Source organism: Gobius niger (assembly GCF_951799975.1).
Source record: "Gobius niger genome assembly, chromosome: 18".
Taxonomy (NCBI): Eukaryota; Metazoa; Chordata; class Actinopteri; order Gobiiformes; family Gobiidae; genus Gobius; species Gobius niger.
In genome coordinates, this window is record NC_136869.1 from 20,478,640 (window position 1) to 20,505,047 (window position 26,408).

The following is a 26,408-nucleotide window of genomic DNA, read 5'->3' on the forward strand; positions in this document are numbered from 1 at the left end:
ATATTCTGATTGGTGTTGTGGCTATCCGTCCCTTTTAGCTCCCATTTGTCAATGCTTTTTACCTGGGTCATTCCACATTACATATAAATTCATTTTTGGATATCAATGGTTTGATTCCTTAGTGTGTTACTTAAGGCAGTCACAGGTACCTCTGATTTGGATTACTTGTGCACTCACCAGATTATGTAACCATGAGAGATGTCTCCACAACATCTCCAGACAGCTAAGTCGTGGTGACGTCTGTGAGACGTCTTCTCAGTTGCGGAGATGTCTCCGTGACTTCTCTGCGATGTCACCATTACATCTATAAGATCTCCTTGGTATTGGACAGGTATCGGAGGCACTGCACGGATGTTACAGAAACATCTCACAGGTTGCAGACAACAAATAGCGACGTCACCACAATTGTGTGTAGTAAAGTCTCAGCACAGTCTCCACTGAAATCAAACCTTGTTTTCACCAGGACTCCCTGGAGACTCACCTTATCTTCTACAGGGGACGTCATGGAGACATCCCCGTGATCAGCGGCGACTCAAGTTGCCAACTCTTCAACTAGTCTCCAAATAGTCTCCAGGCCGGTGAGATAGGCCCTTTAAAGATAGCATCTCCAAAGCTTTTTTTACCGGATAGCGTGCCTGTGCGGTGGACTGTACGTCACCGGTGAGGGCAGTGGTGACAGCTGTGTTTGAAGAGGTCAGAGGCCACCCATAGTGGCCCACGGATGACTCAGCCTGTCTGTGAGGGTGCCCCCGCCGCTCTTCCCGAAACATTTCCCTTTACAGGATTAGGCTCAGGACAAACACTTGCTCCCCCCCCAGCCTCCATGCCGGGCCCCTGTGTGACGGATCTATCAGAGCGGCCCTGGCCAATGCCGGTCCTTCCAGCTGTGACCCCGCCGCTCTGGGCCAATCACAGCTGGGTCAAATGCTCCTGTACGCTCTCTCAGGCCCACCCCACTCTTTAACCCAGGACGAGCTCATGCACTTGTCTCAAAAGTGCCTGATAGATTAAGCACATCCTGCCGGAATTATAAGGATTGTTTTCATCAGGAGAGATTTGGGATAAAAGCATTGAGATTTAGTGCAAATACTTGGATTTTAGAAGCGTAAGTGTTTTTATCAGGTAATGTCAAGAACTTTTTTATATATTTTTTTCCCCCATAAGGCATATTTTAAGATTCTTTTACTTTGCGGAAGTAGTAAAAGTATCAGATGAAGTTGTGGTAGAAGTAATCCGTCCAGTCGTCCTTGTACAAATGATTGTCTTCCAAAGAGCTAATCCATAGATTTTTTTATCAAAGTAATTTTGTGAATTTTTCTAATTTAATGTCACAGATTTGCACATTTTAAACAATATTTTTTTATTCATTATTATCATTATTACTTTTGTTGTTGAATATATTCTTAACCAAACGACATTATAAGTTACATGAGCTTGACACATTCCTCATAGATTGCAAATGTGTCATTAACAGATGTTTACAGTATACTTCAGTAAAACATGTAATACTAATTTATTTTTTGGTCTCAAAAGCTGAATTCAGAAGAATGAAGAGTCAGACATGGATGTAGTTTTGTGGAGATATCTGCTCGCACTAAGGAGCACCATGATAGCGTTGGTGCTGGTGCTGCTGACTCCTCACACAGTCATGGGCATGGGGTAAGTGCATCCATCTTCAGCTCTGAAAAGGTGCAGGGCATTCAGCTTAAGCACTTGGCGTAATATATTTTCATCATTTTAGGGATGAATTACAATACCCTCGATTATCAAAACCATATTCACCAGTTCAAGTTACATTGTGACTTAAACTATTTGATATTCCTGCAAAAAACTGACATTACACATATTTTGGATTCAGAAAACAATTTTAGTTTCACACGTCAGAGAGTTGTGCTCAGTTTGGCTCAATATATTGTAAAGTGAACTTTCTTTAATTATTAAAAAGAAAACATGCTATTTGAACAGCGTGTTTGAAACAAAGACAATGTTCTCATTTAAGTATGGAAATATGATTAATTAATAATATAATTTATTGTTGCAAAAATATTCGTACATCATAACTAGTTTTGTCTGTAATGAGGTGTGTAATACATGTTGTGCATATTCAGACGTGTCAAAAGGTTTGCAGCTGAATCCCACAGGTGCAGACAGTCTCTGTGTCGTTGGCCTATACTGTATGTTTGAGTGCGATGAGAGACTTCTGTCAGTCTGTCCATGGCAGCTGAGGCTTCAATAGTACCTTACCACCACTCAGAATCCAATGTCAAAGACTGCACGGTGGCACAGTGACCATGCTTGTGAAAGGTATTATATTCCTTCCTTCCTAAAGCATCTTTGCATTTCCAGAAAAAGGCTGTATAAAACCAATGCATGTATATTAGGGCTGTCAACATTAATCGCAATTAATCGCAAACATTAATTTAATTATCCTATTTCAACAAAAAAATATTTTTGTCCTTATATTCTACTTCATGAATCTAAAAGTTTACAGTTTCTGTCCAAAAGGTTCAGCACAAAAGAAAATGTCTCTAAAAAGTGAGTTATCAATCCCGGGATCTTCAGAAATGGCTGAAGGTCCCGGTTATCAGCTGTTGGGCTTTTCACATAAATATGAAACTGTGGATTTGGTCAATGAAATGTGCAATCAGTAATCACATGCTTTCAGTGTAAGTGTTTTATGTGGAATAAGTATTAAAAATGAATATAATTATTAGAAGAAGAAAAAATTCACAAGTGCGATTAATCACGATTAAAAATGTTTAATCTATTGAAAGCTTTAATGTATATCTTTTTTTTTTTTTTTTTAAAGAATCATTATGGACCTTTTCACACGAAAAATCAAACATGGTGGCTTTACATAACCCTCCAGGATCAATTATATGCATGTGTAACCATGGAGAGGGTCGGTCAGCAGTGAAAACCTATTAGAAACTCTAAAAACAATTGATCCCGGAGCATAATAGCAGCCACTGTAATGAAAAGTAAAGGCGCTGGGCTGATGGAAAAAGTTCCATAATGCACCTTTAAATAGAACCTTTTTACAACATTTGACACAGACATTAATGCTTGCGTGAAATCTATTATACACAGTAATTATTATTATTACGCACAGACACACTGTAGGTGAACCCCAGTCTCTGAGCTTCTGCTTAATATTTTACATTCACCTTTCTGTTCACCAGGGAGATGCAAGCCCACAATTAAACCCTCACATAGGCGAAAACGGCTTATCTCATCCCGACACATAGTCAGGGCAATGTTTTTTGTCTATAGAACCACATCAAATCAATCAAATCATTTTTTTTGGTTTCTTACAGTGGCTCAATCTCACAGCAGTTGCCTCACATGGCTGCACAAATATTGTTCATAATGTAACTAGACAGTGCAGCAGGAGATCATTCCAGCAGCTCTATCATCAGCGCAGATATCTGAGCAATGATGGAGTCAGGTCTCTTTACTAACACGTCTTTTATCAGACACTGGTGTGAGAGGGTGGAGCAGCAGTCCATGGAGCGCCTGCTGTCCCCCCGTCTGCAGATGGAGGTGAAGTGCTCTCAGGTGTACCAGTACAACATGCAAGGCTGGAGGCTTGACGTGGAGCGCATGAGGTCCCGGCTCGGGGGGGACGACGGTATCGCAAGCTTCTATCAGCAACAGGGAGACAAGGCCGTCTGTTTCCTGTACAAGTAAGAACCAAGATGCAACCCCAATGCAACAGTGGTAGTGCTGGAGTTTCCCAACCCCTACAGCACCTTTTTTCCTTGGAAGATAGTTATAGTTATTTTTCAGGATCAGCCAGGACTTTGTATCAGCTTTTTTGTTCAAAGGCCATAGAGGCTAGTCTTTTTTATATTGATGCTTAAAGGCATTTCATCTAAAAAACACAACAGAAGCGGTTGCGGTTTCCTCTCGGTTGACTCTTCTGGAGCCGTGTGGATGTGTCATTCCTTTTACAGCTTGTAAGTTCCGACTGACATTTACCAGAGAGAGCTTGAATCCTGCAAAAGTGGGTTTACCTCAATAGCACGGGACAACAAACACCATTCATACTCTTTTATATGTATTTAACCAACAACGCGCTCCTACGTGAACCCACATGCCACACATGTAGGCAGGGCTCAGACAGTTGCCTCTGGAGACCAGTGGACTTTGGATTTTGGACTGATTTGTTTTTTTGCGTTGCAGGCCGTCAGAGATGGAGAAGCAGGCAGTGAATAAAACAGTCCGAACATGCTGTGAGGGATGGAGCGGATCACACTGCAAAGAGGGTAAAACACACCTTCTACCTTAAAACAGTACGTTTCCCTCTCGATGAACTCAGTCATACTGTTAAGGATTAGGTTTTTTGCAGATGCATCAGCTTTAAGTAGTGAATGATGAAGAGCATAAGTGATAGGCTAATGAATGAATGGTAAATGCATTGCACCCTCCAACTCCCCTGCATTTTTATGACCTTTTCTGTTTTGTGCTTGCCCTGTCCTTCGGTCTAGCTGTGCGTGCCCGAGGCCAGTGCTTCTCCACCTGGAGCTGTGAGGACTTCCCGGGCATGTCTAACTCATCCCTGATGCAGAGGGAGGAGTGCTGTGGACAGAGGTGGGCCCTGAGCTGGAAGAACGCCTCTGACCACACCTGCCTGTCCTGCACCTACACTCTGCTGCCAGGTGAGAGACAGGTGTCCAGACTTTTCATCTCCTTTCATCCCCTCGCTTCAGAAATGCATTGAAGTTAATGTTTTGATTTAACCATAATTCAGCCCAATTTATCTGCTTCATTATCTTTCTCTCCGTGCCTCCACAGACTCACAGGCCTCCTCAGTGGTGCGTGGCGGTCTGCTGGCCAGTATGAGAGCCCCACAGAGTTCTGCCACCTGCGTGTCCTGGGGAGGCAGCCATTACAGGAGCTTCGACCGAAAGCACTTCCACTTCCAGGGGGGCTGCACCTACCTGCTGGCCTCCTCCACAGATGGAACCTGGGCTGTGTACATGAGCAGCACCTGTGAGGGCAACCACCACTGCTCCAAGGTGGGACACAAGGCTTTTACATGGAGAGAATGACTGAAGATACTTTATTAACTGAATGCAGCAAAAAAAATAGAGGGAGACGTTCAAATGACTTCTGCTGAACCTGGTCATCATCATCATCATCATCATCATCATAATTGAAAAGTCATAATATTTAGCGCTTTTTGGACGACCAAAGATAGTTTACATTCCATTATTATCAACTCCTACGTTCGGTGATGGTGAAGTAGCTCTGTCCTGGGGCGTCTATTGCCTCAAGCACCAACAATCAGGGTCTGAGCGGTGCTGACCTCAAATCCAAAAGGTGGAAATAAAAGAAATCGCCTCGTGCACTGTGCGCCGTATTTTTAGACTCATAAACGGAACAAAAGTTGCTTAAAGGTGCACTATGCAACTTTTAAGGTGAAGAAAAAAAATCTTAAAGGGACTATACAGAGTTTAAAAGTGTTCAAATAATGTATTTTACATGTTCCAGCCATGTCCTAATGTGTAGAATGAGCCCAGACCTGTTCACCACAACTGCCTCTAAAATCATGAACTGTCACTCAGAAAGGTGGTCGGGTCCGAAGTGCCGTCATGCACTAGCTTAATATATAAGGTGCAGTTACACGTATGACCTGAGATGGAGGAGTGAGTATAAAATGGCAAACTTGCATCTAGCCCCTTTAATATTTGCACTCATTTGACCTTTTAGTGACTCAAATCAAATGATCAAATGTTTTTAGGGGTTCGTACCAGAAACTGTCCAGAAACCCCAAAACAATTGATTCTGGAGCGTCATAAAGGCCACTGTGAGGGAGAGCAAAGGTGCCATGCTGCACCCATAACGCCACTAAAAGGTCAAATACACGCAAATATCAAGTCTTTTTTTCACATAAAATGTTACATAGTGCACCTTTAAAGAATTAGCCTGGTGCATTAAAACATTTTAACTTGGGGCTTTGATTGGCAGCCTCTTTTGCTTGTCCGTCCGCACTGTGAGGGCAGGGTTCCCGTTTTTTTTTAGAAATATGCTCTGTAGGAAGAGCTAGGTGCGCCATGTTGATCTCACAGACCACATGGCCCCATTACCATGAATGGGGCTGAATGGCATTGGCTAATGTCTATCTCCTGTCTATATCTATTAGTTAAATGCATCGTACCACTCTGCTCACTGAAAGGCCGAAAACATCTTTATAATCACAACCCCTAATGAAATTAAATGCTAGGAATACATTAGTAAAGTGAAGAATGAACAATAACAAAAATACAAAGCGATGAGGCAGTACGACACCAAACTCAGATATAACAGACTGGCATTCAGCATGATGTAAGCGCAATCTCTTAAGGCGTAAACCTCTTCTTGCAGTCACTCAAAATGATGCTGGGCCTGGATTTAGTGACCATTCACCAGAAGAACTTAACCCTCAACAGCCTGCATGTTGCCCAAGGAGAGCCAGTCTTCCAGAACGGTAAAATACTGTTCGTATTCCCAGTACGTGCAATGACCTGCTGACTAACATGGATCCTTTTAATCCAGGCGTGAGTGTCCATTGGGTGGGGGACTTCGTGTTTGTGGAGAGCGGTCTGGGAGTCAGGATCAAGTTCGACCTGTCCAACACAGTGTACCTGACCGTGACCAGCGAGCACCTGGGAACCACGCGAGGGCTGTGCGGGCTCTATAACAACAACCCTGATGGTAAACACGACTAACAAAGAAATCCTAGTAAATTTACATGCCATTAGTTTCAGGTCTGTACCACAGGTAGAGAACCACAGTGTTTTATTCATTTATATTCACAGACGATTTCACAACCCTGAGTGGAAGTGTGTCCCAGTTTGCAGCAAGCTTTGGAAACTCCTGGAGAGTCCCGGATCAGCAGAATGAGGTGAGAAACATTGAAAATTCAGTGAGGGAGGAAACAGAACAGATGTCTTAACAGTGTTGAGTGTTTTTAGGGAATGACAGAATACTTTTGATTTTAGACATGAAGGTATTTTGTGAGAAGAATTTGTAGTGTAAATCTCGAATACAATTTAATACAACTATAGATATACTTATTATACTATAGTAATAATTAGTAATAATACTATAAAACTATACAGCATTTTTTGAAATCATTATACACATATTTAATCCCAATCATTTTCAAGCAGAATCCTCAACCTTGTGTGAGTGTGAAATTCTATAATGTGATAACGGTTTTAGTTCAGACTTATTTGGCTGCTGTTTCATTTTGTGTGTGTGTGGATTCAGGAGTGCAGTGATGCAGCAGAGCTTGGTCACAGCTGTGCTGTGTCTGGAGATGCAGCCTTACAGAGACAGGCTGAGTCTGTGTGCCACCGACTGTTGGAGGAGCCATTCACCCACTGCCACTCCAGGGTGAGCCCACACCCACCCTGTTTACACCATGATGCCACCGTGCCAATGGAGTGAATAGGCTCCCTGTTATACCACCACCACCACATAATCCTACATCATTGGGCTACCATACAAACCACAATATGATTTTTTTGGGGGAATGTTACTGCGTCCCGCACTGCTATAATAATCTCCATGTCTGTGATTGCAGGTTGACCCGGCGGCCTACATAGACACCTGTCTGTACCTGTTCTGCAGCCTGGGAGCCAGAGACCGAGAGGCCGCAGTGTGTGACACTGTGGCCGGCTACACCAGGGAGTGTGCTCAGCAGCACGTGCTCATCACGTGGAGGACCAGCACATTTTGTGGTAAGTACACTATGCATTTGCTCTGTGTGGACTATGGAGAGTTTGTGTGGAGTGTTTGATTTTCCTCGTCCACGGATTGCAACATGGAGCTCATTAAGTTTATTAGCAACACCTGGTACCACTGCATGCTGCTAGCTAGAAACATGTGCTCTGTATATTTGTAGGTACTTTACTATAAAGACTTTACGAAGGAGCATTGTAGTCAGTGAAAAAACAACAACTCTGTTTTCACGAGAAAAGTTCTGTTTTAATGAGAAAAGTTCTGTTTTAACGTGCAAAATACATCCTGTTTTGACGAGAAAAGTTCTGTTTTAACGTGCAAAATACATCCTGCTTTAACGAGAAAAGTTCTGTTTTGACGAGAAAAGTTCTGTTTTAACGTGCAAAATAAATCCTGCTTTAACGAGAAAAGTTCCTCTAAGCAAAGTCAGTATCCACTGTCTGTTTTACAAGAACTAGCATAAGCTGAATAGGGTTTCACTATCTCTGCCGACGCGAAAATGTCACAATTAAGCAATTAAGCAGTTTAATTAGCTTTTATTTTGATTTAGGCTTACGCCATAGCGGTTCACTGCTGGGAACCCTTCACTCTCGTGGACCAACGCGCTTTACTGGAACAGCATGTTGGCTCCATGGATGGCTCTCTGTTTTGATTGCGCCTCTCGGAGAATATCACGTTGATTTCAATAAAACATTGTTTAACTCTAACAAAACTTTTCTCGTAAAAACAGGATTTATTTTGCTCATAAAAACAGAAACTTTACTCGTAAAACAGGATTTATTTTGCTCATAAAAACAGAACTTTTCTCGTAAAAACAGAACTTTTCACTGACAACAATGCTCCTTCGTAATTATGCTTCTATGAAAAGAATAATTTCTCGTTGATATAGGCCTACACACAGTGGCGGCTCCAGACAATTTTGATTGGGGGGGCAATGGGGGGTCCTGGTCTTTTCAAGGGGGGTCTCATGAAAACCAACAAAAAATATAGTGGACACGGCTAATAACTGCATATTACTGCTACTAAACCATAAAAACAACACAGCAGATCAACTACTTTGTTTTTAATTAATGAATCAATTGCAGTTTGCAAACAATATGCTCGAACTTTAATTGCCATATTCACGCCCATGACACAAAATAGTGGGTGCAGCGAAGTTCATGGGGTGTTGCAGGGATTCTTATGTTTATATTTTTTTTATGTGTCAAATAAATTATTAAATATTATTAGGGCCGGGAATCGATTTTTACAAGATGTTTACAAATTTATTGCAAATCTAATTATAAATGCCTTCATGAACTGCCTAAAATCTCCTGACTAGAATTTACTTTGGCTTTGAAAAAGGCCAAAACATTTCTCTTCAGTCTGTGTGCCTGCCCTTGCTGTGCTGGTCCTCAGCGAGGGTCACCAGTTATCACACTGAAAAGCAGGACTGTAACTTTAAGCTCTTTCACATTATGCGGTCATAATGCATTTGGTGGTAACAGGTCTCTATGGTAACGCTGAGGGGAGGGGCTGACTCGCTCTCTCATTTGGTCCATGTTGTGAAGAACTCAAACAAACGGAGTGATGAATACGTGGTACCTGTGGTACCTGTCTCTTCCCTTCTGTTCAGGGCGCTCGCTCTGTGCGTGTGAGCGGCAGCCTAGTTGTGTGGTCGGAGTGAGCGCGCTGAGCTGACCCGGGGCAGGCGGGGCAGGGCACAGCCCGGTCAAAGCAAAAGGTGGACGTTGTGTCGGTAAGCGACAGTAACGAGTCAAAATGAACACGCGGTTTGTGCGTGACCAGATCCTGATTCCGCTGTGGAGTTTACAGACTTCCATCTGCCCGGTGCACTTTCATTAACGTCGCTGCAACTGCTTTCTCCCTCTGTCAGCCCCGCGCTCAGCGCATGTTGTAAACAGCGAGACATGCAGGTCTCGTGACAGTCACTGCGCACGAGAGACGGACACAGCAGCGGAGATCATCAGGCCCGTCATTTTCACGGAGGAGGGATTTATATATATTTAATCAAGAAGGGGTTGGGGGGTCAAAGGGGGGGGTCAGGGCGTTTTTTGGGAGGGTCTTGAGACCCCCCCTGGCGCCGCCGGTGCCTACACAAGGTACAGCTTTTTTTAAATTGAAAACAAAAAACAGCCTCCATCACTGCTTTCTAAGGATTTTCATTTATTTCATATAAATTAAATTAAAGCAAAACAACAACAAAAACGTTATATTTCTAGGCGCGGGCCGCGGCCGTAGTTTGGACTCCCCTAGTCTAGACCATGAACACTAGGTTTATAAGTTCAACTCCAAGCATGTGTCTGTCCCATAGCTTCTTTGTCTGGGCATATGTAGCCAATGCGTACATAAATTCTAACCATTACAGAACTGGAAAATGAAGGAATAATAAATAACATAGTGGAGTCGTGGACGGTATTTTAACAGCTCAAAGCGTGAAAGCAGTGTCAGTGGCTAATCTGAAGTAATGCTTTCCTCCTGTCCCAAATGTGAGGGGGTTGATGTTGCGATCAGAGATACGCGTGCCAACGCCAAACACATAAATGTCTGAAATATAAGATGAAGAGAAGTTGTTGAACAAATGGTGCAATGTTAGAATTAATTAACATGTGGCGCTTACCAAGATGTTCTTCTCTCCCTGGCTGATTCATCAAAACCATTTCCTTAATACGATCAACATTTGCAGTGGGCTTACCTCCCATGTTACACCCACCTGCGTATAAACATATATCATAATAATCATAATATAGTTTTAGAAACTAACACTACATTAACACATTGACTTATACATACCATCTGTAAAAAGGATGATGACATGCTGATGTTTTGCAAAGTTGTTGGCATGTCGTGTTTTAATAGCAGATATTTTCTCAGCGATTTTCGCAAAGACCGCATTGAGATTAGTTCCAGTGTTGTCTCTCTCTTTAAAATACACACACTAGTTAAACACTACCATGACCCTCAAATAAGAATTAATTATCAGCATTACACACCTCTTATTGTACGGTTCAAACGCGTTACTAATTCAGCCAAAGGCCTGGTATTGTTGCCAAAAAATGCTAAGATGTTTATGATTTCAATAGGTTTTGAGGAGAAAAATTGGACGTCATAGTTTGGAGTCACGGGGAAGGATGCAATCTGTGGGTGAAAAAAGTAAAGATGAGGAGATAGACCACTACAAAATATTTTGTTAATACGCTTAATCTTATTTTTACTTATTGATCTCAAAGTGCTTATTTTGTTGGATAATCGATGTGTTCGCCAAGAAGCAGCAGTTGCATCGGCAAGAGGCCAATGGATCGCGGCCAAAAAGCTTAAGTAATGCGTGCAGCTTTGTCTGTTATAATGCAGTGCTACTAAACTAATCTTACGTGGCGATTTTTATTCAACCACACAATTTAGAGAACCCCACAATATGCCAGTCACACTTGAACAAATAAAAGCATTGATTAAATGTCCAACCTCAGTTTACAGCTCTGACCATGTTCTCAGTCAGCAACTACCAACATATTCATAAAACTTGGCCATCCAAACACTAAGTCCTAACGCAAAAATGCTGACTGGAGACAACATGACATATTACACATTATTGCGTTAAGAAGTGAAAAGAAGCAAAGTGGAGCGCCAATTCCCTAGAAGAACTCTCAATGATTAAAAACACAAAGTGAAAAAGACAAAAGGAGAAATCTGGTAAAAAAAATACAAATTAAAAAAATAAATAAATGTCACCTTCTCAATAAGTTTAATCATTGCCTCTTTGGCATTCTTAAAATCTGGATCCTTGATGCTCGAAGAAACATCCAATGCAATGTATATGTTAAGTATCCCACTTTTGGTTAGCTTGATTATTCTCCCTTCCTGTGTGACATCTGAATGAGAAAGAAAAACTCATAATCATATAATACATTTATGGAAAACAACAGAAAATCTCTGTGTCTATACTTACTTGTTTCTGTCTGCAAAGATGCAAAAGTGTTTTTTATTCCATCAGTAAATTCCTGTGAAACCTCCAGAGGTGTGTCATAAGTGTGTTGGTCTGCAAGATGAAGCAAAGAAATTTGATGTTTGTCGGTTCTACTTAAATTGAGATCTCACCAAAATGTATCAAAAATGCATTTTGAGAAAAAGGCCTTAAATTTACAATTTTGTCTTGAATCCATGACGAAATGTTGAAATTGGTGCAGTATGTAAAAAAGAAAAATATTGTGTAATTGGTCATACCGCTTTTGCTATGCCCAATCCCGTCAGACCTTGGAAGCTAAGCAGGGAAGGGCCTGGTCGGTACTTGGATGGGAGACCGTTTGGTAACACCAGGAAGCCTCGCGAATGGAGTGAGTGAGTGAGTGAGTGAGTGAGTGGTTGGTGGTGGTCGGAGGGGCCGATGGCGCAAACTGGCTGCCTCGCTTCCGTCAGTCTACCCCAGGGCAGCTGTGGCTACAATAGTAGCTTACCACCACCGAGTATGGAGTGAACGAATAGTGCAATGTAAAGCGTCTTTGAGTGTCCAGAAAAGTGCTATATAAAACCAATGCATTATTATTATTATTATTATTATTATTATTATTAAATTAAACTGAATGTGCGTCCCTTGTTCCATTTACACACACAACGCAGTGTTTTGTCTGCTTCTTACAGTAGCATGTTGGCTCTTTGCCGCTCCACTGACGATCCTCCTTACATACTCTTTCCTCTGAACCAATTAAGATCATGTGATTGTCATTGCATGTGTATATCACTTTTTCTCCTATATCAAAGACGGAGCCAATCCGGGAGGCACCCGGTGGGATCCCAGGGTCTGAACAGTGAGCTCCATCTGTAATGACAAATGGGGACATTGAACAGAAAAGCAAACATGAAGAAAAACATAGTGAAATAATCTCTTTACATTCACGACGGCACACGGGATGAGGACCACTCCATTTCCCACTTGATAAACAGGTGCGATTCATCGGCCCATAAAGTGTGTATCCTTCGTAGCACTCGTATGTGATCTGGTCTTGATAAAAGTATTTCGGCTCACTGGGCAAGAGGTGGCAATTTTCAAGGACAGTTGGATCTGGGCATTCAACCTCTATCAAAACAACCCAATATTTAGTCAGATGTCTTATAAAATGTAGCCAAGAGTTGTCACCTTACTTACGTTTACATCTAGTTCTTCTGGGAGGAGGTTCCCATGAGCCGTAGCTACAGACACGCGCCAAATCAGGGTATGAGTAGAAACCTTCTTCACATTGGTATTTGAGTATGCTGCCTTCCTCGAGCCCGTTAGACAGTGTGTAAGTTACATCTTTAAATCTTAAATTTTCCTCTGTGCAACGACCCCAAACTAGAACTCCTGATCAAAGTCAACAACAAAATTGAGTTGAGACAAAAACACGTTGTATTTACTTGGTAATTTATCAAAATCATAAGTATGCTAAAATAAAATTTACTATTAAAAATTAAATTCTTACCTTGGTTGAAGAGACAAAAAAGTGCTGTAAATCTGCACCAATGGATAAAAGGCTTCATTCTGACCATGGACAAGACTAAAGCAGCAGATTTGACCAAGGCTTTAAATACACCTCAAAAAGAGCTCTGAAAGACAGAGTGATGGGAAACTTAGCTCAGTCTGTTACTGATTAACTGCATCACAAAAAACAGAAATCAATATGTGATGCGGGAAATCTGTGCAGTTTTAAGTGAATTGTCTTAAACTGAGACAGAAAAAAGGTTTGTAATATTTACTTGAATCTACAGCATACCTATCAGCTTTACTTCATTCATTCATTCAATCTTTATTAAGGACACAAGTGAGAACACATGATCCATATTTATGTTTAAAAGAAAAATATTAAAACACTGCAGATCATTGCAGCAACAAAACAAGGCACCAGCAATTCTCTAGCTGCCACACACATAAAGACACGAGCGCCAATGATTCCACATTTTTGACGTGAATCTCATTGAGCTGATCACAGGACACACCAGAGTCCGTATAATGCCGTTCTGAGAGTCGCTCAGTCTACACATAAATTTAAAATAACAATGACGAAGTGCAGCAGGACAAGAGTGAGCTCCACAGTCAGCAAACATCTGACTCGCACTACAATGTCTGGGCATTTTTAACAGCAGCCTCATAGAGTCATTATATGCAACTGTGAGCCTCTGCAAGCTGGACTTTTTAAAACTTCGCCACAGCTGTGCAGTGTACAGAGGAGAACAAAAAGCTTTAAACAGAGTCACTTTGACATCTACAGAACACATATAGAGTTTCATGACCAGCATGTTCGATTTTCGTTTCGCGGTTTTCGTCCTGGTCGTGGCACACTGGACCAGCTCTATACCCTCCGTCGGGTGCTCGAGGGTTCGTGGGAGTTCGCCCAACCAGTCCACATGTGTTTTGTGGACTTGGAGAAAGCGTTCGACCGCGTCCCTCGTGGTGCCCTGTGGGGGGTGCTCCGGGAGTATGGGGTCCGGGGCCCTCTGCTAAGGGCTGTCCGTTCCCTGTATGACCGCAGCAGGAGCTTGGTTCGCATTGCCGGCAGTAAGTCAGACCTGTTCCCGGTGCGTGTTGGTCTCCGCCAGGGCTGCCCTTTGTCACCGGTTCTGTTCATTACTTTTATGGACAGAATTTCTCGGCGCAGCCAGGGGCCGGAGGGTGTCCGGTTTGGGAGCCTCAGAGTCTCATCTCTGCTATTTGCAGATGATGTTGTTCTGTTGGCTTCAACAAACCAGGACCTTCAGCTGCTCTGGGGCGGTTTGCAGCCGAGTGTGTAGCGGCCGGGATGAGGATCAGCACCTCCAAATCCGAGGCCATGGTTCTCCACCGGAAAAAGGTGGTTTCCCCTCTCCAGGTCGGTGGGGAGTCCTTACCTCAAGTGGAGGAGTTCAAGTATCTCGGGGTCTTGTTCACGAGTGAGGGACGGATGGAGCGTGAGATCGACAGACGGATCGGTGCGGCGTCAGCAGTGATGCGGTCGCTGTATCGGTCTGTCGTGGTGAAGAGGGAGCTGAGTCGGGGCAAAGCTCTCGATTTACCGATCGATCTACGTTCCCACCCTCACCTATGGTCATGAGATTTGGGTAATGACCGAAAGGACAAGATCGCGAATACAAGCGGCCGAAATGAGTTTCCTTCGCAGGGTGGCTGGGCGCACCCTCCGAGATCGGGTGAGGAGCTCAGTTACCCGGGAGGAGCTCGGAGTAGAGTCGCTGCTCCTTCACGTCGAAAGGAGCCAGCTGAGGTGGCTCGGGCATCTGTTTCGGATGCCTCCTGGTCGCCTCCCGCGGGAGGTGTTCCAGGCATGTCCTAGTGGGACAAGGCCTCGTGGAAGACCCAGGACACGGTGGTGGGACTATGTCTCCGAGCTGGCCTGGTGTCGCCTCGGGGTCCCCCCAGAACAGCTGGAGGAAGTGTGTGTGGATCGGGAAGTTTGGGCATCTCTGCTGAGACTGCTGCCCCCGCGACCCGGCCCCGGATAAAGCGGAAGAAAATGGATGGATGGATGGATGGCATGTTCGATTGACCATACAGTTTACACACCTGCCTGTGCATGTCCCGGTCATCAGTAAGATCACTACAGATATAATGACCCAAATACTTCATCTCATCTGTGATGTTAAGAACACTGCCACACAGGGTGAACTCAGGGAATGTTAGAGACCTGTCATCCTTGGTTCTCACAATCATTATATAGCTTTTCACAGCTTTATATTTAATATCATTATCAAAGCCATATTGTGAACAGATATTCAGGAGATGTTGAAGTCCTGCACTGTACGGACAGAACACAACCAGGTCATCTGCATACATGAGGTGATTGATGACAGAGCCTCCTGCGACACATCCAGTCTTACAGTTATTGAGCTGTACAGAAAGATCGTCCATGTAAATATTAAACAGCACTGCACTTGATTTTTCTCGAGTAGTAATAATAAATAGGTTACTGCCTTCAGTATATTGTACAACAGACATTTGCGATAAAAGATTAATAATTTATAACTTATGTAACACTTCAATTGATCGTCCGGCATGCGGCCTTTAATAATAATAAACTACAAGAAAAACCTCATGTGTGTCTAAACCTTAAAAAAAGAAGTTACCGGTAATGGGAATGTAGCAACAGTGTTTTTTTCCTGCAATGTGCTCTCAAAGCAAGTGATAAAATATTTGCTTGTGCAACAAAACAAACTCTTGCCTCACCATTTCCCAAAAGTCAGTCACATAGTTTGTCCTCATGTGGTATTGACAAGCCCATTCGACCATTGATAAAGCAATCCCAACAGAATGATGTAGGTGATCTAGTGAATACATTTCTCCATTGACTTGCAACCGATTGATTGAGCCAGTATTGATCTTTTACATAAACGTGTTGATGAATCACTTTCAAACCACTGCAGGAAGTCAGTCATCTCATGATGTAGCTATGCCCCTAAGCATGTCTTGATATAAAATATGTTTGTACTTGGAAACAGTTCATGATCCATTTTACCCCTAATTATACGTTAATAACTCAGGTGGGGCACAGCAAGGTTGATTTATCCACTGTTCAAACATGATATAGCATATTTTTATTTCATTTTTTGCACACATTTCTGATTAACATACTTAATTTATGAATATTATTGACCAAATTGCTGTCTTTGCAGTACCATCTTCTGTGTGAACCATGAACATGGATCTGGAGTCTAGACCATAGACTGTAAAAAATAATAGTCTAGACCAGGGGTGTCCAAACTTTTTTCACTGAGGTCCACATACAGAAAATTGTACAACTGGGCCGCACTCTGTCGAGGTCAGATATATAACGTCACCTCATTTGTATAAAATTTAGCAAATAAATAAAATGTTAACTATGCTCAGTGTTTCCTAGGCTATAGATTTCAAGACTGTTGTGGGAGAGAGCGTCCCCTTGGGGGGGGTCCTGGGATCTCCCGGGAGATTTTTTTTTTTTTAATGTAGATGCGTTTTCCTGCATTCTGGTGCATTTTAAGCATTACATAATAACTATTTCTGGCTATTATGTACGAAGGAGCATTGTAGTCAGTGAAAAAACAACAACTCTGTTTTCACGAGAAAAGTTCTGTTTTAATGAGAAAAGTTCTGTTTTAACGTGCAAAATACATCCTGTTTTAACGAGAAAAGTTCTGTTTTGACGAGAAAAGTTCTGTTTTAACGTGCAAAATAAATCCTGCTTCAACGAGAAAAGTTCCTCTAAGCAAAGTCCAGTATCCACTGTCTGTTTTACAAGAACTAGCATAAGCTGAATAGGGTTTCACTATCTCTGCCGACGCGAAAATGTCACAATTAAGCAGTGTAATTAGCTTTTATTTTGATTTAGGCTTACGCCATAGCGGTTCACTGCTGGGAACCCTTCACTCTCGTGGACCAACGTGCTTTACTGGAACAGCATGTTGGCTCCATGGATGGCTCTCTGTTTTGATTGCGCCTCTCGGAGAATATCACGTTGATTTCAATAAAACATTGTTTAACTCTAACAAAACTTTTCTCGTAAAAACAGGATTAATTTGGCTCATAAAAACAGAAACTTTACTCGTAAAAACAGGATTTATTTTGCTCATCAAAACAGAACTTTTCTCGTAAAAACAGAACTTTTCTCGTTAAAACAGACTTCTTCTTTATTTCACTGACTACAATGCTCCTTCGTAAGACTTAACCATACATTACTAGCGTTGTAAATAAATATCATGTAGCCTATACATATTTATATTTAAAAGTGTTTATTTTATTTTATTATCTTACTAGCTGAGACCCGGCAAATGGTCCAGCAGCAAAGTAAAAAAAAAAAAAAAGAAAAAAACTACGCAGTGCAGGCCATGCGCTCGTTAAGTGGTAGTTTCATTTTCGCTTTTACGCACACGGAGGATAAATCAGTCGGAGCAGCGCGTGTGATTAGAGGCTCGTGTTTGAGCAGGTTTTGGGCAATGTTTTGCGTGTACTTTTTTTCGGAGACAAAGCTTTGGAGGCGGAATATGGCCAGGATTGGATCTTACGCATTTGTCTGCGGCTCTGACATTACGCAGCACTGGATCTATAATGAACCACAGCCTCGGTCACTGCAGGAGAGACTTAAACAAAGACACGCAGATGTGTTTTGGAGGATGTATCTGTACCTGTGCGGAGCGTCTGCAGGTTAGCGGTGAGTGACGATGACACACATCGCCGTGTTTGGATGCGCGCACACACACACGCGCGCACACACGCGCGCGCGCACACACACACACACACACACACACACACACACACACACACACATACGCACACACCGCCCTGTTTGGATGCGCGCACACGCACGGCAGCACCAACCACGGCAGCACCAACCACGCACACACTCACTACTGTCGCCAGGCTTCCTGGTGTTCCCAAACGGTCTCCCATCCCAGTCCTAACCAGGCCCGTCCCTGCTTAGCTTCAAAGTCGGTATGGGAAATAAACATGGCGGCGCCCAGGCGGCGGCCATTGAGAATGCGTTTTCTATAATAGATAATAGATTATCTCAGCTAGCTTAATGAGCTAGCATAGCAAATAAAAGGCTAAAGCAATTAGCAAAGCTACAGGTGTAGTTCAATTTCAAATGGTCAACCACAGATTACTTCAATTCTAATGTACTTTAAGTCTTGTATGCATGTATGTTTGTCATAACATTATTATGGTAAATGCTAATAAACACATTCAATGTTATGTTTTCAATATTGTTAGGTAAAATAAGGCTTTAGTGTTGTTTTTTAAAGAGTCATGTAGTTGTTGGGCTCTGTACATCATCTAAAATTATGGATGAAACAATGTTTATTATCATATTATAACTCATTATAACATTACTGAATTGTTATCTTTCGTTTGGCGATGCAACAGGCTAACCGTTGTTACATTGGTTTTAGGCACTAACCTGAAAAATCTGCAGATTATTCATATTTCATATTTGTGCTGCAGCCCGCGTGTGTCCCCATGGGCAGGTGTTCTCTGACTGCGTATCATCGTGTCCCCCCACCTGTGCGTCCCCCCTGGCCCCCGGACAGGACCAGTGCAGAGAGGAGTGTGTGGGGGGCTGCGAGTGCCCCCCAGGACTGCACTTTCACCAGGGCCAGTGTCTGCAGAAGGACCAGTGCCCCTGCTTCCATCGCCGACGCACCTACCAGCCAGGGGACCGGATCCAGCAGAGATGCAACACTTGGTGAGGCAACATGTTCAAACAGTGCCAGGGGCATTTAGCTCAATTAATCCCTTTGTATGGTCAGCATCATTTCAAAACGTCCAGGTAGATTAACATGATAAAGTCTGTTCCTTATTAACCTATAGTCACTTTGTCAAAGCTGCATTCTTGACTTGTTATTATGCTGTAAATAAAATGATTTGGATTTCTAGTGTGTGCCAGGCAGGCCAATGGCAGTGTACCTCAGAAAAGTGCTCTGCTCAGTGTAACCTGATGGGGGCGCTCCAGGTCACAACCTTTGATAAGAAGAGATACTCACTCCAGGGTGGAAACTGTGCCTTTGTTGCTGTTGAGGTAAACTTCTGAACAATATGCGTTGAGCTGCTTTGTGCTTAGTGAATATCATCTCTACTGTTTGTTCAGGACTTTGTGGACAGGAAGCTGATGGTGAGCGTTCAGACCGAAGACTGCAGAGGAGGAGGGCGGGGCTGTCTGACCGAGCTGTCAATCACGGCACTGCGCACAACTGTCACCATCACACACTCAGGTGACTATCACAATGTAGTGGATCTCTACTATCGGAGACACTACTCACGTGTCATACTTACATGTGTTTAGCCACTGTTTGAATGGCTTTTGCCACAAAATGTGTACATTTGGAGTTGAAACCTCTAAGATTTTGTAAAGTTCTGTCTTGGTGCTGTTGCAAAGAGTCCAGCAGTGACAGATGACCAAGAGCATTTCGTCTGATTACATCCTCCCATTCCTGATAAGTTATGCCTGTCTGTATATCCAGGTGCAGTAACACTGAATGGACGGAGAGAGGTGCTCCCAGTGGTGACTGGAGACATGGTTGTGCAGAAGGCTTCCTCTTCCTTCATCCTGGTGCAGACCTTTGGAGCTCAGCTGCTCTGGCACCTGGAGGGACCCCTGGCCCTCATAACACTGCAACCTGGCTTTGCACACAAGGTGACAACTGCCTTTCTGACCTGCTTTGTTCTATTGTCTAGGAAGAGATGGGAAGCATCAGAAAGTATACACTACTATGCTATACACTACAGTTTAGCGAATAGTCCGCCTATATACAGTGAAGTGTATTTTCTGCAGCTATCCAGAATACTTACTATGGATGACTGTGTTTTGATGAAGGTGCGTGGGCTGTGTGGCACTCTGACCTGGACGCAGGATGATGACTTCACCACTCCACAGGGCGATGTGGAGAGTAGTGTGTCTTCTTTCGCTGAGAAGTTCAGCACAGAACACTGCAGGGGCCTAACAGGAGGGGCTCCGGACCCCTGCTCCACCTACACCCAGAGGAGGCCCTATGCTGATGCCCTGTGCTCTGTCATTCATGGTCCGGTCTTTCAGGTAGACTGTGGTTTGAAGTTTTTGCTCTGTCTCTTGTCATTAATGTGACTAGACTTCTGCTTAAATACATTTCAGGATATGATGTACTGTTTCTGAATCTGAATCTCCTTCACCCCCCAGAGGTGCCATGACGTGGTGGAGAGGCAGCCATACCTCCGCCTCTGTCTGTCTGAGGTGTGTGGCTGTGGCCTCGCTGAGCCCTGTCACTGCCCTGTCCTGACAGCCTACGCCCAGCACTGTGCCCAGGAAGGTGTCCCTGTGTCCTGGAGGAACCACACCTTCTGCCGTAAGTCAATGCAAGAATGAATGCATGATACTGGTTTATTTTCGACATTGTAGGATGTCATAAAAGTATGTAATAGTACTGTGTAGTGTAATATAGGTGCTTCTGGACGTGTTTCAAATGTGCACTGAGAAACAAGTCTTCATTTGAAAACATAATTGGCATATTGAAATAATCACGCATGCAAAAATATGTTTCTGGTTGAATTCATTGGGGTGACGTGTTGTTTCCAGCGGCCCAGTGCTCGGGGGGTCAGGTGTACCAGGAGTGCGGTCGAGCCTGTGGGAGCTCCTGTGCTGAGTTGTTCAGAGGCTGGAGCTGTGACGCAGACAGCAGTGGACTGACCTCCAGAGTGTGTGTCCCGGGGTGCCAGTGCCCCCCTGGCCTACTCCAGGATCACCAAGGCCAATGCGTGCCCCCCCACATGTGCCCCTGCGTGCAAGGGGACCAGACCTACCCCCCAGGAGCACAGATCCAGAACAATTGCAACACCTGGTGAGTGCACTGGGATAGACATTATTATCTTGATTATTAACACAAGAAAGGGACATGTTGTCACCTCACCATAGGAAGGTCACATGTTTGATTCTTTGATTGCATTGAGCCTGGTTCCTGGTTTCTCATCAGCCTAAATATACAGAGGAAATTAATTGTCTTGATAGCTACATATAAAACTTGCGTTGTGGATGCACTGCTCTAACTTGGAAAATTCCAGACTGTATTTAAAGAGGGGGTATTCTGCTTTTTTCAATCACATAGCACCAGTCTATATCACACTACAATGATAATGAAACCTTCTGTTGGTCTGTAAATGCAGTAAATTAGAATAACTGCCTTGTATAAAATTGCTCTCTCAAAATGGCTGTAGCGAATGTCTTGAAATAGGCCTCTGTCTCTTTAAGAACCTCTGACCCTTTCAGACACGCCCCCTCCACACGCTGTCTGTGGCATCAGTGGGGAGGGGGTTCTGCTCAGGAGCAGTGGTTGGTTACTCGGCTGGTGACGAAAGCTCGGAGGCGTCTCCAGGAGGTGGGGGCGTTCCTAGGAGGACTCAGGCAAAGCTGTCCCTAAAATGGCAGCCATCAGAGTTTTTACAGATTACTCAAAAATACGTGAATGTGCCAAGGCAACACTTCAGGCATGTTTTTAATGAAGGAATGACATAATAAGATGATGTAAAGCTTGAAAAAGTCGATTTTGCATAATACCCCCCCTTTAAAAAATATCATCCTTGCAGCTCACCCCCCCACAGTTCTTATTCTTTCTCCGCTCAAGTGAATGTAACTCTTACACACACTCTTACACGCTGAAGTCTAAAATACCATCTCAATGCAAAACATGTTGGGGCAAACACAGAGACGTCCTTTATGCTAATGTTAGCGTTCAGCCTCAAACAAACGCTCCAGCCACTCTGAGCCAAAATCACTCTAAGCCTTGTCAGTATAAGAAATGGCACTTTGATTTCTGTTTACAGCAATTGTTGAACACTTAAAGGCGCTGTTTTATGGCCCTTTTACTGTATTTATTCTAAACTTTTAGATTAGTGTGGCATTATTATCACTATTTAATGAACTCTACAAATTATAGTAAGACATACATTGAATCTGATTGTATTGCATTTTCAGTGTAGTTAATACTGTAAAATCATCATTAACTTTTAGTGACCATTTGTGTCACTTGCTGAATGAATACCAAGTGAATTTCTCCATTGTGAGATCAATAAAGGCTTATCTTATCTTATCTCATCTTATCTTATCTTGTCTTTCTGGGCCAAGTTTAGAGCCAGTAACATGAAAACAATCTCAGCTTCCTTTGTCCCAGTTAATCTTCGTATCAAACAGCTCCTTTATGGTCCTTCATAAATGATTGAAAGAGGCTTTGATCTCACAGTGTGTATTGTGCAGACTGGACTGTCGGCTGGTGGTGAGAGAGATCTGATGAAATCACTCTATAGTCCTGCACACTGCTTCAGGATAGGTTGATTTCATTGCATTTCTTTATCACATAACTACAGAGCATACAACTGCATGTTTATTTCATACTGTCATAATAGAAATGTGCTTGAAAATTAAGAAAAAAATGGTGTCTTTTCAAATCATTATTTCAAATATTATTGAACATTTATATTTATTTGTGATCATGTTGCCAGTGTGTGTGAGCAGGGTGCGTTCAACTGCACCCAGGAGCTGTGTGCAAAGGTGACCCAGTGTCCGGGGGCCCTGGTGTACTCTCCCCGCTCCTGTCTGCTGACCTGCTCCAGCCTGGACCCCCCATCAGGCGGACAGGGTGTTCCTGCCCAGTGCAAAGAGCCCTTGTCCGGGTGTGTGTGTCCACCGGGAACTGTGCTGCTGGTATGGTCAAATCCAAACCTTTTATTTGAATGCTGATAGGTGCTCAAGAACCTTATAGAATTTACTAATAGAATTTATGAATATAGTAGTAGAAACAAAAATCTTTAAATGTATCCATCCATCCATCCATCCATTTTCTTATGCTTTATCCGGGGAAGGGTCGCGAAGGCAGCAGAGATGATTTCTTTAAATGTAGAAATCAAAAATCTTTATTCCAGTAATAACTCAGACTGTTAAAAGGTTAAAAATGTTCATAGAAATACAAGCACAAGACACAAAGCTCTGCGAAAGCAATCAACAATCCCAGCCTATATGTGTGCAGTGAGAGTGCCACACAGTGTACACACACACAGGTCAAATACAAATGTGGAAAATTCATCCATGCCATATTTGGCTCCTTTATTCAACTGTTAGAAAGCAGCTCGCAGCAGCCCACTCAAAAATGTTGATTCATAATCTAAACTCTTTTAATTGGTGCTGCGGGGTTCGAGCAGGAATCGAACCCGGACATTCTAGCTGTGAAGCACGAGCGCTAACGGAGTACTACCGTGCTGTTTTTTAACACATAAGTTAGATAAATAATAAACTATAAAGTACTATAAGGGCATGCATAAGAAGACAAAATTTAAACTATGATAAAGACATTATATAAACTATAATAAATTATAGTAGATGTGCACTGGAGGTGCATTAATTGTTAGCAGCAGATATGAGTGTGGACATACCACATAGTGCAATAGAGCAGTGCAAATGGATGGTTTGAAATGTCCAAGCTAAGACTAAAGTATGTACAGTTTGAAGGCAAACTTTACTAGAGCATGCGCGCCGAGAGGAGAGTGATCAGTGGATCAGTCGCTTTACTGGGCACTCACTGGGAATACATAGAGCAGAGAGTGCAAAGTGTGTTCTGTCGATATTCGCTTCAACACATGCACTACTGTGGTGCAGCGACAACGTCTGAGCACAACGAAATAACAGCCGAGTCTGACACCATTAAATGAGACCTTAATTCTTCAGGATCTGTATATACTGTATTTTTTTTTTTAACACATATACCTCATGGGAATAAGAACATGTTTTACAATACATATAAAATCTCAGTTCAGAATAATATGCTAATGTATATCTATATATATTGTAGAGCACAGCTCATTTAATTGTATTGTTGCGTTGTAGGGCAACCAGTGTGTCCTCCCAGACGAGTGTCCCTGTCACCACAATGGTCGCATGTACTACACCAACGACACTATTAGGAAAGACTGCAACAAGTGGTAATGTTCAGTCATACACATGCGCATGCACATCACTTTACAGGCACCACCTTTTAATTTCTTGTATGTTTTGACCAGTGTGTGCCGGGCGCGGCGCTGGCACTGCACCCAGACGGCCTGTGCGGGGGTGTGCGTGGCCACGGGGGACCCACACTACGTGACTTTCGACGGGCGCAGTTACACTTTCCTGGGGGACTGTCAGTATGTTCTGGCCCGGGAGAGGAGTGGTCTGTTCAGTGTGACAGCTGAGAATGTGCCCTGTGGAAGCACTGGGGTCACCTGCACCAAGTCTGTCACTCTCAGTCTGGGGAACACCGTCATACATCTGCTCAGAGGTGAGAGGGGCTGAAGAGCACACAGGGATCCTAAAGTTCAGGGGGGGTGTCATGTGGAGGTGCAATGGCGGAATGAGGACCCACTTGCAAACAGCCAACAAAATACTTTTAATGAAAGTAAATTTAATGGATGATGCCAAGGACGAAATGCAAAAAACAAAAACTCACAAGACGGAACAAGGACCGAGTGGGAGCAAACAAGAACGCAGACAATGACAGAGGCATGAACAACGATAATGATCCAACACACAAGAAACAGGGAACAGGTCAAACACATTAGGGCGGGGCATGTAATCAACGCTGGGGAAGCAAAGCAAAACCACAAGGACAGAAAGAACAGAACAGACGTATCAAAATAAAACACTAAGGACATGACCAGTGAGCTAAACAATGTTCATGTCTCGAGAGAGAAAGAACTACAGCTGTCCGCTGCGGTGCAGACCGGCCTGCGTTTGGCAGTGAACGCGAAACAAATGCACATGTTCACCCCCCACAACCCCTCTCCCCCCCCCTTCCACCCCGCTGAGTCGATCTGGTTAGAGAAAAAAGTGTGTCTCCAACCCCACATGCTTCCCACTTAAATGCGCAAAGTCTGGAGTGGCAAGATCACAAAATGCGCTCCCACAGACTCTCTTCTTTCAAACTGCTGACCTTGCATTGCATTGTCACTCTGTTCATGTGCTCACATCAACAGTTGTAGGATCAGAATTGTTTTTTATGCTTTTTTCATGCTTCCCTCTTAACAATGCTGCAAATTCAGGCTTCACTGTCCACAAATTTGACAACAACGGCAAAGTACTCCTCTTGTCTATAAGGATTCTGAAGCGCTTTTCTTTTTTTTCCCAAAACCTTTAAATAAATCTAAAAATATGTCTATGATGATTTATAATAAAGACAGTAGGGGACAGTGGTGGGTGTGCTCATTGTGCTCCTACACACCCACGGCACGCATTTGACTAAATACTCATCATCTACAAATGGTGTGTTACTTCACCCCTTACATAATTCTCTCTTGCAGGCAAAGCTGTGACAGTGAATGGGATGCCGGTGACCCTCCCTAAATCATACAGTGGCAGTGGTCTGACCCTGGAGCAGATCGGCCTGTACGTGTCCCTGTCCTCACAGCAGGGAGTCACTCTTCTCTGGGACGGAGGTAAGTCTCTCAACAAGAATCTAAAGCCTATGCACAAGCCACTGTCCCCCTGTCCCCCTGTAAACTTTGTCTCTCTCAGGGATGCGTGCGTACGTCCGTCTGGCTGCTCACCTCCGCGGCCGCGTGGGAGGGCTGTGTGGAAACTTTGATGGAGACACAGAGAACGACTTCACCACACGACAAGGCATTGTGGAGTCCAATCCGGAGCTGTTTGGAAACTCGTGGAAAGTTAGCCCCTCCTGTCCAGATGTGGCCAACCAGGACCTCAGGGACCCGTGTAAAGTGAGAATCTGTAATGACACATAGCATTATTGAAGTATTTTCTTGAGTTTTTAGTATCATGACAGCACTAATTACTTGTAAACAGCCTCCCTTACTTTTTCCACGCCACTGACCAATAAATAACGTCTAATAATAACGTGATCTACATATTGCATTTTTTTATTCCCCTGTTACTTTTCCCATCAGATCTGATTGTGGTGTATACACACTAAATTGTTTGTCGTGTGATGCTTTTCCAATTGTCTGTACAAGCATGCAAGCAGAGCAACACACTATCTTTATTGTTTTTGTATATTATAAAGTATAAATGATTACATTTTTGTCGCAGATGAATCCTCACAGATTGACTTGGGCCAGAAAAAGGTGCTCAGTGCTGACCCAGGATGTGTTCTCCCGCTGTCACCCAGAGGTGCCCTTCCAGCAGTTCTACGACTGGTGTGTGTTCGACACCTGTGGGTGAGTGACCTGTCTCTTACTGAAC

At 43.3% G+C, this 26,408-nt stretch overlaps 1 protein-coding gene across 1 annotated transcript in view; it reads left to right on the forward strand.

Annotated features, from left to right (window-relative positions):
- The first annotated feature begins 1,537 nt into the window (after positions 1-1,537).
- The window catches only part of sspo (SCO-spondin), an 80,225-nt gene continuing 55,354 nt past the window's right edge, over positions 1,538-26,408 (forward strand). Inside the window, exons 1-23 of the mRNA XM_079575880.1 lie at positions 1,538-1,659; positions 3,477-3,686; positions 4,186-4,268; positions 4,491-4,661; positions 4,798-5,021; positions 6,370-6,472; positions 6,541-6,699; positions 6,804-6,889; positions 7,258-7,383; positions 7,574-7,730; positions 18,665-18,905; positions 19,097-19,238; positions 19,308-19,431; positions 19,681-19,853; positions 20,034-20,252; positions 20,373-20,538; positions 20,769-21,030; positions 22,685-22,886; positions 24,063-24,157; positions 24,236-24,492; positions 25,511-25,645; positions 25,725-25,927; positions 26,256-26,383. Of these exons, the coding sequence (XP_079432006.1) occupies positions 1,562-1,659; positions 3,477-3,686; positions 4,186-4,268; positions 4,491-4,661; positions 4,798-5,021; positions 6,370-6,472; positions 6,541-6,699; positions 6,804-6,889; positions 7,258-7,383; positions 7,574-7,730; positions 18,665-18,905; positions 19,097-19,238; positions 19,308-19,431; positions 19,681-19,853; positions 20,034-20,252; positions 20,373-20,538; positions 20,769-21,030; positions 22,685-22,886; positions 24,063-24,157; positions 24,236-24,492; positions 25,511-25,645; positions 25,725-25,927; positions 26,256-26,383 (3,764 nt within the window). The 5' untranslated portion in view covers positions 1,538-1,561. The remainder of the gene's footprint in view (positions 1,660-3,476; positions 3,687-4,185; positions 4,269-4,490; positions 4,662-4,797; positions 5,022-6,369; positions 6,473-6,540; positions 6,700-6,803; positions 6,890-7,257; positions 7,384-7,573; positions 7,731-18,664; positions 18,906-19,096; positions 19,239-19,307; positions 19,432-19,680; positions 19,854-20,033; positions 20,253-20,372; positions 20,539-20,768; positions 21,031-22,684; positions 22,887-24,062; positions 24,158-24,235; positions 24,493-25,510; positions 25,646-25,724; positions 25,928-26,255; positions 26,384-26,408) is intronic.